Genomic DNA, 16,348 nt, shown 5'->3' with positions numbered 1-16,348 from the left:
CCCGCGCGTGCAGCCTCGATCTTATTTTTGTCCATATTTGGGCATAAAATTGGTGTCCTAAAATCCCCAGCTTTGTTCCAAGGAAAAGAGTTGCAAGTTACACGCTTCAAGGTCACGTGCTTCTGTTTCCATTTATTCCCAACATTAAGTTACGGGGTGAGGTTAGCTTTTTTTTCTAGGATAGGAGCTGTTTTTCTTTACTTGAGGAGCAGGTTTAGCGCTCTTTGCGGCGTTAGTTTTTTGTATTCCAAGTCACCAGTCGTGTTGAAGTTGGGTGGAAGAACAAGAGAACAAGGAGACACTACTTCGAGGTTGACGCTTACGGAAATCGGCCTGCCTCCAATTATGTGCATTTCCATGATCTTGCAAAGGTTTCCCATAATGTTAAAAAAGTGTGAATTAATGAGGAAAATACGCTTAATTATAAGTAACATATAATTATCGTGACGCTTTGCCCCATGTTCTGGAGATGAACGCTCGTTTGTGAACTTAATTTATTTCGTCTTTAGGAGTACACAACCAAACAACTTACAAGTCTTGTCACGTGCGGTGCGGGCTCTCACGTGACCAAAAAAGGAAAACAAAAACTTTTGTCGATTATTGAGGACATGGAGCGTTCCAAACTTCGGTAGCAAAACATTTCAAGGTAATGAGGCCAAAATCTTGGGAAGACACTTCAAGAAATGAACCGCCAAACCAGGCAGTTGGATATAGCGACTGGGAGGAGCTGGGCTCTGATCTGTCGGAACCGCGAGGACGCAGGCTCACTTGGATCCCGCTTTAAATGCCGGGAAGGAAGCAATAATGAGAACAAGCATTTCCTTTAAGGCGGGTCAACATAAAACGACAGGCTGATCTGTTTGATTTTTGCTCATTTTTAGTCTTTCAGCTACAGATAGCGAACGACGTAGAGACAAGTGACATGGAGATCATTTTTGTGCTTTCACTGTGACAAGCAGCAGCCTGGCGTTTATCGTTTCACGCAGATGCGATGCCGCGTTTGTCCAATGAGAGGGTATTTACATGATACCGGGACGTACTCAGACCGGCACGAGTTCGTATTGGTCTCCATACATTTCTTTTTTTTTTTTGCGTTTACACGAGACCTTCCAGGGTTTTCGATATCTTTTCAAATTACCGGATTTGAAAGTACGGGACATGGTTATTTTCCGTTCAGTGTAAGACAGATTGCAACTGCATCGGGAACGAACCCTCAAAGAGGTCTGAAACTCTCAGAAATGTCATTTAACATTCTTGAGATTGGAGGGGAAAAAGAAAACGTCAACTAAACTCATCGCGTGAATGAAATGCCATCAAATCGATTATTCCGTTTGGTAAGCAAAATAAGGCGATGTGAATTCTTGTTTGTTTGAAGGAGGATTTATTTGCGTGATTGTCTTGTGTTTCTTCCGCCCATGCCCCATGGCCTCCTGAGATACCCAAGTCCAAAAAGCACAAAAAAAAGCCAACAAATCCGCGTCAAACAACCGGACGAAACGTCTGGCCCTCGGCCTTAAACGAAAACCCTGGAGACTCGTCTCGGTTGCTGGACCGAGTCGACGAGAAACTCTCGTACCGGTCTGTAAATGACAACAAATCTCATACCGGGTCCAGAAATTTCAAGCCTGTATGCTTTTGGGTCAACGATATATTTCTTAGACAAAAGAAACCATTTCGTCCCAAAACCAGGCACCAAGCATTTCGTCTCGGTTTCATGTAAAATTCCATACCGGTCTGAGTTCGTCCCTGTCTCCTGAAAAAAAACCCAAAGCGAGAAGGCTTTGATCGCTTATGAAAGATGTCTAAGGTCAATGAAACTTTGATCTCCAAATCTTAAAAATCGAGAAGTCTTTTTTGTAATTGTAGGTCAATTGTAAATTAAATTGAAATAATTACCCTTTACAAATTTTGAATAATGGAAAATGGATGTTTAATTAAATAATTGCCCTCCGTATTAATCATTCATTTTTTTTAAATCGCTGTTAATCATATGGAACTATTTGCCTCAATTAATTGTGTGGTCTTCCAATTGCATGTGGTAAGAGTGGTTACGTTTCTGAATTGTTGTATCATAATAGGATAAATAATTTACATCCTTAGAGATTAAAGTGTTTATATGAAAAGTCGTTTCTATTCTTGAGAACTACCGTTTCCCAGCCTTACTGCATGGCATGTTCAACAGCTTGCTTTTCTATTTTGCTGGTATCGTGGCTGTAAAAAGATATACAGTATTGAATGAAACCGCTGGCAACCAAAGCCACTACTGACATTAACGCACCCAAACGGAATGATGGGACAGCACCGTATGCGTCAATCAGTACTCCACCGAGAATAGCTCCCAGACCTCCCCCTAGTCCCCAGTACACTCCTTGAAGGATTCCTAGGAGAAAATGACAATTATGAGTCGAGTGAAACCTCACCTTACGCGAGAGGGAAATTCTCGGATGCGGGAAAGGAGAAATTCGCGAAACGTAAAAACATGCTGTTAAAATTATTTACCAAAAATCCACACGACATCAAATGAAACCATGTTGTCTCGCAATGATGAGCGCAAATTTCTATTGCGTCGAGAAGCCTGAAAGATTTTGAGGACTTCAACGGGATTTAAACCCGCGACCTCGCGATACCGGTGCGATGCTCTAACCAACTGAGCTATGAAACCACTGACGTTGGGAGCTGGTCACTTCTGAGTTCACAACTTTCCGTGATAAGTAATTATGAGTGAAAGATATATATGAAATACATCATATATTGCACTGCGGGTATGAAATCAAATGAAACCATGTTGTCTCGCAGTGATGAGCGCAAATTTCTATTGCATCGAGAAGCTTGAAAGATTTTCAGGACTTCAACGGGATTTGAACCCGCGACCTCGCGATACTGGTGCGATGCTCTAACCAACTGAGCTATGAAGCCACTGACGTTGGGAGCTGGTCACTTCTGAGTTCACAACTTCCCGTGATAAGTAATTATGAGTAAAAGATATAGGTATATGAAATACATCATATATTGCACTGCGGATATCACGGGAAGTTGTGAACTCAGAAGTGCCCAGCTCCCAACGTCAGTGGCTTCGTAGCTCAGTTGGTTAGAGCATCGCACCGGTATCGCGAGGTCGCGGGTTCAAATCCCGTTGAAGTCCTGAAAATCTTTCAGGCTTCTCGACGCAATAGAAATTTGCGCTCATCACTGCGAGACAACATGGTTTCATTTGATTTCGTACCCGCAGTGCAATATATGATGTATTTCATATATATCTTTCATCCACACGACATGTTTTGAGCAATTAAATAGAAGATTTAGCTTCGCGTGTACGTGAAGCGACCAATGGCGAACGACGAAGAGCTACTTGTCGTATAAACGCTGGCAAATTGAGCGCACTCTCTCAAGTTTCACATAGTACCGTAACGTTGCTTAGTGGTACAGTTTTTTGAAAGTGTTGGAGCTGTTTTAAGGCACCCTAATCATATTTTTCTTAGTAAAGTTCGTGTAATTTCACGCCAAAGGGAAAGGTGTTTTTTTGCGTATGGCATGCAATGAGGGAAAAGGTTTTATTTTGAAGAGGCATCCTTTACTGTTTTTATTTTGAAATTCCCCACCACGACTCCAAAGCGGCTGTAAAAGGAATTACAGGTTCGTAACTAACCTTGCATTGTAGCCGCGCCTCCTTTAGGCGTGGCGTCAGCCAGATGAGTGACAGCTGTCGACCATGTTGTTCCGTACGTCAGTCCTTCTAAGAATTCCAGCGGTAAAGCCCACCAGGGATTCTGAATAATAGAAAAGGATCCGAACAGAATGAAATACGCTGCAACGCTGATCAACATCAAGTTGACATGCCCGAATAATTCGGCCAAACACGCGTTAATGTATAAGCCAGGATCAAAGCTGCAGCCCGAAACATTGTGGCTATACCCATTAGAGATTTACTACCGCCCAGGTCTTCCAGATACCAGTTAAGGAAATTAAAAAATAGTCCATTAGAGAATCCTAGAAAGAATGAGATAATTAGAAAATATGCGTACTGGAATTTTACAAGCAGGGTTAATATCTCCTTCGTTGAGCCGTTATTTTGGCCGTGGCTATCCTCATCGTAAGTGAACTCGAACATCCAAGCAGCGAAAATAAAGGCAATGGCCATAATAATAGCAAACGTGTAAAACAAGACGTTGTAATTGTTCATGACTCGACCACAGAATCGATACTCTGTCGTATCAAGTAGCCCACCGACTACAAACGAAGCAAAGGCGAATCCTAACGACCCGAATAGTCGGGTTTTCCCGTAATGTCTTCCTTTCTCCCCCAATTTTTGCAGTAAACCTGTATCGGCCATTATAAAAGTCGGCGCCTCTAGAAACTCTCCGGCGACGACCAAAATCATTAGGTAAATATAAACATGAAGAATTTCTTCCTTGTCGTAAACCAACTGGTACTTTTGAGAATTGGAAACTTCAAATGCAGTTGCTGGTCGATAGTTTTGTAAGATTTTTGTCCGCAAAGGTGAATTTCCAATGAACGAGACAGTCGCTTTGCCATTCCTAACTGTACTTTTGTGTTCATGGTCAATTGTTATCGCAGATTTCAGTGGTTTGTTGTCTCCTTGCAGGTGGATATTGCTTTGTATCAAGTGCCGACGAGTGAATAACGGTATGTCGGACTGGTTATTTGATGCCATTAAATTTCTACAGTATGTCTTTTGTGGTTTGGGCAATAACAAAGCCACAGTCATTACGAGCCATGATAAAATTGAAAACAGTAAAACTGCCTTTCTAGCTCGATACTTGTCAGCTAAGACTGCCCAAAAGGGCCCACTTATAAACTGGATAATTGGCCGTATTCCCGCCAGCATTCCTACGGAACTTGCATTAAGACCTATCTGCTTGAAATACAATGCCATGTAAGGAAAGGAAGCTCCAAAACCGGCGAAGAACAAGAAATAAAATCCCTTATAGAGTAAGAGTGTTTTGTCCACTCGCAGTTCTTCGCGTATCCAATCTCCAAGTGATTTTGCTCGACTCCTTTCTGGTGATCCCTCATTTTTATTCAACGGTCTGTGAAGTGGACTTCCCTCATCCTGATCCGACATCTGTTCTTCTCCACGAGTGATCAAAACCAAAGAATAGCAAAATCCACTCGTTTATTGCGGTCTTTGGTGTTTGCTGGCCTTTTTTTATTAGAAGTGCGCTTTGGTGTGGCTTTTGTCCTCTAATAAGTCGCGGGCAAACTAGCAACCAGTCATTTTCAAACAAGGTTCACAATAGTTCACCTGTCAGAAGGACCATTGTCCCACCAGTCACCAGGCTGATGAATGGCGGCCTGACAGGAGAGGGGTGGAAAAAGGTAGAGGTTCCTTCAGAATGAAAGGATGTTGAACTGTTCCTCGTCATTCCCTCCCTTACAATTATAGTGAAGTTTCACCCACCTTCCCTACAGTTGGTAAAGATTTGACGACAAAAGGATTATTTCCTTTTGAATAGATGCCTGAACATGATTGAGAATAAAACTTCTTTTACTGCTTAGAGACAGACATTTCAAGCTATTTTGCACGGCTCAGATAAGTTGGCAAATTGTTCAACTGGGTTACAGCCCTTACTGGAGATTTGTTACCATGGAAAACACCTTAACCATCAGGTAATTTCGTGTTTTAAGCTGCTGTGTATTGCGAAAAGGCCCGGCTCCATGGTACTTCAAGAAAAGAATAAATAATGAGACAAAAAAGTTGTAATTTAGCGTTGGCCATAAAGTTGCTATCTTACATTGTTTCTGTTTTGAAAAGATCACAAGGTCGACTGCTTCCCGACTATCCAGTGATAAAAAATAGTTTTTAAATCAGCGAATTTGGTGAGTTAACACCAAGAAAGTGTATGCCAGATAGAGACAAAGCAGCCACAAGTCAAGTCCCTAACCTTTACGTTTCGAATCACTTAGCCTCTTAACAGCGTATGTCAAACATTACCTTACCAACAGATCTCAGTTCGTCAGGAATAAACAGATTCAAGTAATCATGTTAGCATGAAGTTGCATGCAAAACAACGCCTTTCTGATGATTCTATCAGCAGAATCCCTTTTCTCTATTTTTGACAGACTGAGACTAGACAAGGGATTCTTTATGCCTCCCTGATCAGTGGCACATTCGTTCCTCTTGCTTCTATCGCGCCTAGCTCTTAACTTGAGATCTTTTACCTCCTTGAGGCAAAAGTTGTTGAATTTGATTTATGGAAACCTGCCTTTAGTTTTCGCAGATTCTTTTAATCAACCAGCCGAACAAAATTTCAATTTAATTTTTTAATCCACGTAAACCGATGAACATAAGCGGTGTCGAATTACACCCCCTCCCCCCTCCCCCCCTCCCACCAACAATCTTCTTAAAATTAAAAAAAATTGCATCGAGTCTTAAATTCCCCAGCCCTCACATTTAATGAAATAAATGGAAAGAAAATAACAAATCAGTTAATGTTTAAAAAATTATATTAAAGGTACATATATACCCTGCTTTTGTCCCGGCATCGTGACCCACAAAAGATGTGGGCCACCGGCTGTTTTTCCCTCCACCTGTGATTTCAGTTCCCGGATGACAGTATCGCTTTGTTCAAACGCTCAATATTTGCACTGATCTCATACAAATAGTTCAAAGCCTTGTGTAACTTGCTTATTAGAGAGGCTGGGTCTATCTTGGATCTATTTTCGGCAATGGAAACAAAAAGTGAAAAGAATTGAACGAACCAGGACAAGTTGAATTTGTCAAAATAGACAAGTCCCACCAACTCTGCAATAATGAAGAGATTTATTGCGCAAACGGAAGTTCATCTTGCTCGCATCGACAAACCACTCTTAGTATTTAAGCTGTTTTATTTCTTCTTCTTTGGTTCCTTGGCGACTACATTTCCATTCCTGCCTTCGTATTTTACTCAGATTGGTTTCTCGCCATATCAAGTCGGAGTTCTTTCTTCCGTCCGTCCCCTTGTGCAGCTATTTGCTGCTCCATTATGGGGGTTTTCCTCAGATCGTTGCTTTCCAAAGAAACGCATGATTCAATTTTGCAGTTTTGTGTGGCTGATTGGGACTATTTCACTGGCGTTCGTTGAGCCGACGGGCCAAATGTGTCAGCTTGTGTCTCTTAACGACACAGACTCCAAAGTAGTTAACTCAACGGAGATGCAAACGGGTTTCTTTAGACGAAGGAGAACGACTGACTTCTTATTGATGCAATCAAAGCGGATTCCGAGGAATGAAGAAATGAACGATGTCGAAAGCACAGAAGTTACCATCGGATCTGGCTCGGGAAACTCGCAACCAGGGGATAGCGACATGACGTCTGGCAGTGGGATAACGACAGATTCACTATACCTTGGCAAATTAAAAATTACGAAGCAAAACAAAACTAAAGACGCTATCCCATTTCCTTCTCCGTCTAATCTTAAATCAAGTTTCAAGAGTTCCACACCAGACCTTATCGAGTTAAATTTCACAACTAGAAACGAGCTAAGGGAAAATATATCCCGTTTATATAACATATTTCTAGGTGCCCTAGCTCTTGTAATATTTGAGGAGATATTCCTATGTCCAGTTCTTTTTGTTATAGACGCCGTGTTACTCGCAAAACAAGCTGAGGACAATTCTGTCGTGTATGGACGCCAAAGATGTTTCGGCTCCATAGGATTTTTACTATTTTTCTTAATCACGGGAACTTTGGTAAACAATTCTCAGAGGCCAGTGTGCGGACACATCTATGCCGACTATATCATCAATTTCTGTTTTTTCTGTGTAATGACCATAGTCACGCTGCTGGTTTTGGTTAGATTTGAGCTTCCCTGTAGAGTTCCTGTTGAGTCACCCTACGAAAGGCTTAAAGCGAATTATTACAACAAACACTACGGATCTTTCTTAGCTGCGGTCGCATTCATGGGGTTTTCGCATACAGTGATCCCACAATTCCACGCGTCACTACTAACACAGGCTAACGTGGAATATTCCACGTTCGCTGTTATAAACACCTTTCTACTTTTAGGTAAACCGCTTGGTTTCTTTATCGGCCACAAACTAATCTACTACCTGGGAAGTATTAACTTGTTGTTTGCATCACTCGTGCTGTACATGTTAAATCACTTCGCTTGCTCGTTCGTTTCCAGTCCCTGGCATGTCATTCCACTAGGTTTTATTGAGGGGTTCACGTTTTCAAGTTCCTTTGTTGTATGCGTGACATATTTGGCCAGTTCTTCACCCCTTGACTATATCACAACCATTCAAGGTAAGAAAGGTTGCTTTTCCTGCGTTCATCAGTAACAAGTAGTAACGTATTTTCCGTGGGAAAATTCAACAAACGTGCTCGATTATTTTAGAAGACAAGGCCTGGTTCCTTTTCGAGCAAGTCGTGTTCTCTCCCCAAAATTCTTGCTCGGGGGAGTTATTTCACGCAGGCGCATTCAATCTTTAAAACTGAAAATTAAAAGCTGGTCGTTTCAAATACAAACTATCCTCAGTCGTTTTTCCAAAGAGAATCTAAATTCAAAGTATGAAGAAAATATTATTAAGTTGTCCTTGAAGAAAGATCTAGTGCGTTGCTCGTACTCTTACTTGAGCGATCGTTTTCAGTCATTAGATTCCTCTCATTTATGACTTTTTTTCCTTGTTTAACCTGTGCATATCTGTCGTTAATAGAGATGGAATGCGTTTAGTGATTTGGAAGGCAAGCCCTTTCAAATATACATGGCCGTAACTCCATACATATGCATACATACATCATTTATTTAATCACGGTACGTAAAGCCTTCAGAGACTATTACGATAGCTATAGCTGGTTGGAGCGTCGCACCGACATTGCGGGGTCACGGGTTCAAACCCCGTTGAAGTCCTGAATTTTTCAGGCTTCTCTAGGCAATTTCTTGAATTGCGTTCATAACTGGGAGGAACATAGCTTCATCTGATAATAAAAACAGTACCGACTTACTTAAGGCGGTAAATTGAATGCTGTAAGTTTTTCAAGGTTGCCTTGTGAGAGCCAACATTTAGTAGTTTCTACTAAATTCCCTTTGAAAACTCCCAAAACAATTATCGAATGAAATTGCAGAGTAAGCTTTCTCATACCGATGCCCCGATAGCTCCAGCGAAAGATATGGGATTTGTAAACTTTGTGCGATGAGTTCCTAGTAAAACTATTCCGTCGGAAAAATTAACTCTTCGGGCCATTTCGAATGAACAAAAAAAGAATTTTTTTTTGTTTGGAAACAATAGATCTTTCAATAGCTACTTTTCTTCGTTCAGTAGGATTTGCACATTACACCACTGTTATCCCTTTCTCGTGATAATCATTATGATATTAGTTGCAACCCCTCAATAGGCAGGTAAGGTTTCAGGGGCTTCGTCAAGGCTTTTTGTTCACTCGGTTTGACAACGAGGCTGATTTAAGTTACTAAAAACATGCCCAATACTTTGATCATAAGTTACGTTTGTATCTTTTTCTCTTCAGGCATTTTTCACAGCATCTACTGGGGCCTTGGAGGATTTATTGGCATCGTCATCGGGGGTGGCCTCATCAGAGTTGCAGGGCCGACCACAGCTTTTCGTCTTTTCACAATGTTAGCCGTCGTATTTATAGCTTTGTTTACTATGGGCTTAAGATACGTCAATCTTCGAGATCGTAATTATTACTCTGTACTGCTTAGTACTTTTAATAACTGCGTTGATTCCACGAATACTGAGCAAAAGTGTGACAATAGCACAAACAATACTTCTCAAGAAAACGATGCTAAAGTACAGAGCCCATCATCAGCCTCTTTCTCCTTGGAGTTCTTAGGAAATTCTTGAGATGAAAGGGATACCTTCCCTTTGGAGCGGTTCAGAAAAAAACCATCGAACCGAGGCAGAAGTTCATCACCCGGGATTCGTTCCCACGTACAGATTTTTGTTAAACCTGCCACGCAGAAAGGTAATGACGTACTTTTGCCAAAAAGGCAAAACAAATGGGGGTGCTCATTTTGCGAGATAAGGTGCATTCTTAGAAGCTTGCGTTATTTTAAGACGACCTTAGCTTACAACTGTCAGCAATGAAAGAAAAGCTACATTAGTGAATTTAGATCAGGTAAACGTACTCATTTCAACATAACTAATATAACCAAATAAACTTTTACAGCTGACGTCTTTTTCTGAGGTGTAACAGACTAAGAAAGAAAACTTTGGTCGCACGAGAGCATAAAAGGCAAAAGATTTGTAACTTCTCACGTACAGATTTTTTTGTTTTTTGCTAAAATGGACAAAATCAGGAAAGGAAGTGATCTACGGAAAGAAAAATGGGCGTCACCGAGCATTCAAGAGAGTAAAATCGCTGCGAAGTTCTCAAAGCGATTGTCTATTCGCACTGTCACGTCAATGCGTGACATTTTCGAGAAGAACTGGCTCCACAGCTATCCCATGATGCCACACGCTTTCAAGTTCCATTCTTGCGGAAATGTTTGCGCCTTCGGCATCGTGTTTACCTTCGCGGTCAGCGATGCATGCCGTGTGCCTGACATGCGCGAAAAAATGCGCTGGAGCAATGGGCGCGAAAGTCCTTAAGTAAAGACAACTGCTACGGCAACGACTGACAACACCACAAAGCAAGGACATTCAACAATTATTCTACGACGGCGCGCTGGATATGAAGTGATACGCACCTCGTTGGTTATTATGTACTTATTGACTGAGTGGGAGGGCCGCACGGGAAAATATTTGGCCAGAGGTCATGGCTTACGGACCGAGCGCAGCGAGGTCTGTGCGCCATGACGAAGGGCCAAATATTTTCCCGTCCGGCCCGACCTAACTCAGTCAATAAGCATTTTATCATATGACCACCGCGCTTTTCCTTTTTTTTTTCGGGTAAAAATATTCGGAATGTTCACTTACGTCGCTCATTTTGACCGAAAAGTTGGGATTTATATACAGCAAGCCCGAATAGAATAATTGTTTCATTAAGAACCCTATGATGTTCCCAAAGGTAGTATTGTCGACTTAAGCATTGACTTTCTACCTCGGTCAATTCCGGTCCAAAGCGGGTTTTGTCGGCCTTCTTTTTTTCAGAGCTGCAAAAATGTTTTCAGTTCACTTTATTGCTGACGCTTTCCTTGACCATACTTAGGTACAGCAGGTATATGAACTGATAGCCCGTGTCGGGGCGAGCCATTGAAAATACCGGAAATCTTATATCCGTAGTTCAGTTTTTAATAATATTGGTTAAACTGAAAATATAATCGTGCTACGCGGATGTGCAGCACGTATTTCCGTGCATTTCTTTGCTATGCTCCACAAAACAGCAAGGTGAAATCATCGAATTTTAGGTTTTGATGACAACTTGAGAATACAACAATGAACCATCCATTTGCTATCTTACTTTAAACCTATCCAGTTACAGGATAGTTCGCCCGTAATGTACGACACGAACAATTAAAATTGAATAAACCAACGATATACATGAAATCAATCATATATTGAACTGCCGGTATGAAATCAAGTGAAGCTATAATCCTCGCAGTTAGAAACGCAATTTTAGCAATTGCGTAGGGAAGCCTGAATAATTAAGGACTTCACGGTGTTTGAACCCGTGACTTCGCGATGCCAGTGCGACGCTCTAACCAACTGAGCTATGAAGCCACTGAGATTGGGGGTTGGTCATTTGTGGGTTCCCGTGATGAATGAATCAATCAACGAATGACCAGCTCCCAACAACAGTGGCTTCATAGCTTAGTTGGTTAGAGTGTCCCCACCGGCTTCGCGAGGTCACACGTTCAAACCCCGTTGGAGTCCTGAATTTTTCAGGATTCTCTATGCAAGAAATAAAATTGCGTACATAACTGCAAGGATCATAGCTTTACTTAAAATGGAATAATAGCTTTTAAGTTACATTCATTTCGTTTGGGAACCTCAAAATCCTCGTTACATCGATGCAGCAGCATTGACTGAATGTCGAAACTAAAACCAGAATTCTCTATGACTTTTGCTTCGTTGATTAGTCTGCAACCAAGTATCTGTGCGAGGGAGTGCTTTTGCTTAGTGCAATTTATCAAATGCGTTGTTAGCACTGAACTACATCGCTTACTGGAGGTTGGGTGCTTGGGCTATCCGGGGGCTTTCACTTTTGGCACCCACCCCCTAGATACATTTACATGTAGAATAACAAGTTACGCCATGAGTACGATGTACAGAACTACTTCGCATGCGCTTACAAACCTACCACTGATCACAAGCAACACGGACGCGCTCAGTTAACTCTTAATACGTTGCGTTTAAATGGGTATAAATGTAAATTAACCACCGTAATAAAGATTTGTAAGCTGAAGCTTCGAGCGCTTGGCCTTCGTCAGAGCGAAATCTTTCTTTCGGTGGTTAACGTGTTTCAATCCCCATTGATGCAGCACCACAGTTTCTTTAGTAACTAACCCCTATATTTACACGGTGTAAATGTAAAGTCGTGCATAGGACTTGGAACGAACTGCAAACTGAAATCTCGAGGTAGCCGTTCTAAAAATGGATAATAGAGAGTTAAAGCAAGGGCAACGCCATCGTCAACAAAAATGTCACAACAAAATGCAACTTGGCGCTATCGCAAGTATTTAGCCATTGGCTGATCGTGCGGGCAAGGGCAGCAAGCAACTCATTTCAACAAGGATGAACCAATGTGCCCCTGGTAGCCGCTTTAATTATTCAATCTGGTTTTAGTGCTGCTTTGGTATGGGATCATAATTACCATACTCGGCTGTGAGTGGTGCCTTATAAATGCTTTTGGCTCGATCACGTTTTGCCACAACCTTCGTGACTGCAACGAGAGCGACTAACAGAAATGTTTGTTTTCTTTAATGAACTGCTCACTGTTTTATGGTGGGTGAGGAAAACTAGAGAACCCAGGGAAAAACTCATAGGGGAGGGCTGAGAACCTGCACAAACTCAGCCCCACAGGGCAGGGTTTTGCTGGATGCAGAATAAGGATTAAAATCAAAGTGGAGAGCGGGCTAATGCAAATTTATTGCGGAGTCATAAATAATTCAACTTAGTGGATCCATGAACTGCCGCCAACAAAGAATAACATAACTCGCTCTTTCGTAAGACACATGTCGAGTACATTAGTTTTGGGCCAACCTTTTACCATTTAGCACTTTTGAACCTTAACCTGAAAACATGCCTCCTTCTTCCTCACACCTCCTCCCCCACCCCACAAACACACACCTACAATGCTGTTCAGAAAGAAGTGCAAACAACCCAGCTGCATCTCAATATTGTTTTTTTATTTAGGAGGTGGGGAGGCGGAGGGAGGACTTGCTAATAATACACAAAAAATAATTTCATAAATATGGATATGGAAGTAAAAAATGATTTTTTAGAACGTATGAAGTTATTTGATCTGCGGAATAGAATGAAATGAAAGTTGAAAAGATCATCACAATTAGTTGAGCAACTTGAACAGCTCCCAGTTGGCTTGGCAATCACATGATCATGGGTTTAAATCCCATTCAAGTATGGAATTTGTTTTGGGCTTCCTTCGTGACTGCTTAAAGGGGCTAGGTCACGCTGTTTTAGGTAACTTTGTTTAATTTTGTTAATTATGAGCTCTAAACGTCAAATTGGCAGAGCAAGAGTCTTTCATTCTCACGTAACAATTGAGAATGATTTTCCAGCTGTTTAAATGACATTTTGATGTAAACTGATATAAATTTGAAAAAAGGTGGGCCGACATTTTTCAAATTTACCCAAATGGAATCCATTTCAATCCTCCCCATCCTTGTCCCTCCTTAGCTTTCCTGTGTTTTGTTTGAGTTCCTCTATAGTTTTGAGCCATTATTTTGTTATTTCAGTTAATTCTATGACCATTTGATCAATGCTGAAATTGCCTAAAATTGCATGACCTAGCCCCTTTAAGTTGGTCAATGAACTGTGATGACCTTTCCAACTTTCATTTCGCACATCCATAATGCAACACAAGGTAAATCAACCTTTGATACATACTATTAGGGAATACTTTCCTTTGGTGCTGTTTATAATGCTTAACATGTTCATTCTTACTCTTGATAATGAGATGTGCAAATGGTCCTTCAGATGAAAGCTCTCAAAGCTATTTGAAAGTCTGTCACTGTACAGGTCTTTCTTTCTGGAAAATGCTATCTGTTAATTAGATCAACATCAATCCCTTGCCAATCTTCTGAAGAAAGCATTCAGTCATTTGAAAATATCCATTTTCTGTTTTCACTTTCTGACAATAAGAATCCACAGGAGTCTAATGAAGTGTGTATGTAAGGCAGTAAAACACCAAAAATTTACACCCTCTTTTTCTTCCAGTGAGTACGATTCAAACCAGTTTGGCCTTTAGGGCGTACATTAAGCCAGCGATTTCTCCCTGCCTTGCCAATGACTCGATTCTTATGATCTATGTTAGACACTCTCCCTAAAGATGCAAGACAACGCAAGGGCACATCTTTTTCTTCCTTTGATGGGAGTCGCAATCGTGCAATTTTGTCAGTCTTGAGTACCAACTGTGCACATGTACCTGCAGCACGCACAAGCTGTGCACCATGCCCTGGCCGCAATTCCACATTATGTACTAATGTACCGATGGGTAAATGCTCCAATGGATAAGCATCTCCAGGCTTCAACCTGGCAATCGACTGTGGCTTTCCTCTCGATGCAGTCACAACATCTCCAATCTTCAACTCATGTGGAGCTATGATGATCTTCATTTTGTTGGCTCCATCTCCAGCAACGAGAGCAATTCTTCCCGAACGACACGGATCGTAACCAATGTGTAGCACCTTGTCCCTTATCGTTCTTGCTTCTTCATTTTGTTTTAAATCAGGAGCCCGCACAAAATCAACAATTCGGTATGTTTGGGAGTGGCCCCCACCCCGATGTCGAATGACAACTTTTCCACTGTCATTTCTTCCTGATCGCCCCCTGTGTCTCCTTACTGTGCCATCTTTGAGTGAACTTGGGATGGGAATATTGCCAATGCTTCGAGGTACTCTGACAAATGAATAATGTGTTCTACCCTCTGATACCGGGCTGGTTGAAAAAGAGCGTACAAACATGGATGTGTAAGGCCTAAAACTGAACTTTGCATGAGGTGCAGCACGTGCAAGAACACTTTTTCTGAGGCTTATGGCAAGACAATTTAGCATGATGAAGGTCTATTGACTAGAGGACTAATCAGATCTGCAAACGAAGAAAGAAAACAATAATCAAGTGTCAAATTAACAAGAAAAGGGGGTTTGGTGAGAAACATTTGGCTGACATTGCGACAAAATTTGATTAATAAAAACGCTAGACTTTTAGCAGGTAGGAAATTGGCTTGATAGATGTACACGCACGCAAACTAGTCACGATCTGTAATCAGGGAAAAAGTATTGTCTAATTCAGTAATTATAATGTAAACGGTTCACTAGCCACTCGGTCATTAGAATCGGGTAGTGTATAAAAACGGTATAGCTTTTGGAATTTTTCGAGGTTATACTCAAGCAAGTAAAAAGAGCCCGTTCCACAGCGGATTTGAGCCGTGTGGTCTAAAAGCAGGAAGACTCACCATTTTATGACAATAATATATAGGTATTCTCCGCTATGTATCCTCAAAATGGTGGACTTCTGATTTGTTGACCACTTCATGTACCCCTTCATTTTAGCGTATTTGACACAAGCTAACTTTCTCATTGGTTCACTGGATCTCGGTTATCAGCCATTATTAAAAACTGGATCCTGGACTTTTTTAAAAGACATGTTTCGGCATGCTTATGCCATCATCAGCTTAATAAGTTCCTAATTTCCTACTCATTAAACTGATGATGGCATAAGCATGCCGAAACGTGTCTTTTAAAAAAGGTGTCTGTTTCCTACAGTATTTATCATACTTGCTACTATTGCGACCTTGTGGAAAAACTGGATCATTGGATAATGCAATTCGAGAGTTTTGATTGGCTAAGCCATCATGGGTTATTTAACAATAATTCCATGAGCGCGCGTTGGATATGAGATGATAGATAGCCAACGAGGCGCGTAGCGCCGAGTTGGCTATAATCCTCTCATATCCAACAAGCGCGAGTGGAATAATTGTTTTATAAAAAACGCCCCCAAAATATGGAAAACTAGACTACAATAAAAACAAAAAGGCCCAAAAAATCACGCATATGCATGCCGTGTTTGTAGATCATGGTATAATGGCTTAGCCAATCAAAACTTTTGAATTGCATTATCCAATGATCCAGTTTTTAATAAGAGGCATTACCCCATGATCTACAAACACGGCAAGCATATGCGTGATTTTTTGGGCCTTTTTATTTTTATTGTAGTCTAGTTTTCTATATTTTGGGGGTGTTTTTAATAAAACAATTATTCCACTCGCGCT

General features: G+C 41.2%; 3 protein-coding genes and 1 pseudogene across 3 annotated transcripts; 1 reads left to right on the top strand and 3 right to left on the bottom strand.

The window, feature by feature from the left end:
* LOC138014353 (large ribosomal subunit protein uL2-like) overlaps positions 1-2,530 on the bottom strand; it is an 8,513-nt pseudogene extending 5,983 nt beyond the window's left edge.
* On the bottom strand, positions 2,247-5,148 carry LOC138038865 (major facilitator superfamily domain-containing protein 6-A-like). The gene is made up of 3 exons (XM_068884942.1): positions 4,023-5,148; positions 3,647-3,767; positions 2,247-2,380 (listed from the first exon to the last, which is right to left on the bottom strand). The coding sequence occupies exons 1-2, from the start codon at positions 5,081-5,083 to the stop codon at positions 3,734-3,736; spliced, it is 1,095 nt and encodes a 364-aa protein (XP_068741043.1). The 5' UTR covers positions 5,084-5,148; the 3' UTR covers positions 2,247-2,380; positions 3,647-3,733.
* A 1,504-nt stretch (positions 5,149-6,652) lies between these two features.
* Positions 6,653-10,130, top strand: LOC138038856 (major facilitator superfamily domain-containing protein 6-like). Its single transcript, XM_068884931.1, has 2 exons — positions 6,653-8,245; positions 9,464-10,130. The coding sequence occupies exons 1-2, from the start codon at positions 6,772-6,774 to the stop codon at positions 9,799-9,801; spliced, it is 1,812 nt and encodes a 603-aa protein (XP_068741032.1). The 5' UTR covers positions 6,653-6,771; the 3' UTR covers positions 9,802-10,130.
* A 2,833-nt stretch (positions 10,131-12,963) lies between these two features.
* LOC138038873 (large ribosomal subunit protein uL2-like) lies at positions 12,964-15,654 on the bottom strand. The gene is made up of 2 exons (XM_068884956.1): positions 15,533-15,654; positions 12,964-15,165 (listed from the first exon to the last, which is right to left on the bottom strand). Exon 2 carries the CDS (start codon positions 15,129-15,131, stop codon positions 14,274-14,276), a length of 858 nt encoding a protein of 285 aa, XP_068741057.1. The 5' UTR covers positions 15,132-15,165; positions 15,533-15,654; the 3' UTR covers positions 12,964-14,273.
* Between the last annotated feature and the right edge of the window lie 694 nt (positions 15,655-16,348).

This window comes from Montipora capricornis, chromosome 1 (assembly GCF_036669925.1).
Source record: "Montipora capricornis isolate CH-2021 chromosome 1, ASM3666992v2, whole genome shotgun sequence".
Lineage (NCBI taxonomy): Eukaryota > Metazoa > Cnidaria > Anthozoa > Scleractinia > Acroporidae > Montipora > Montipora capricornis.
The sequence above is the reverse complement of the archived record's forward strand: the minus strand, read 5'-3'. Positions and strand labels throughout refer to the sequence as shown.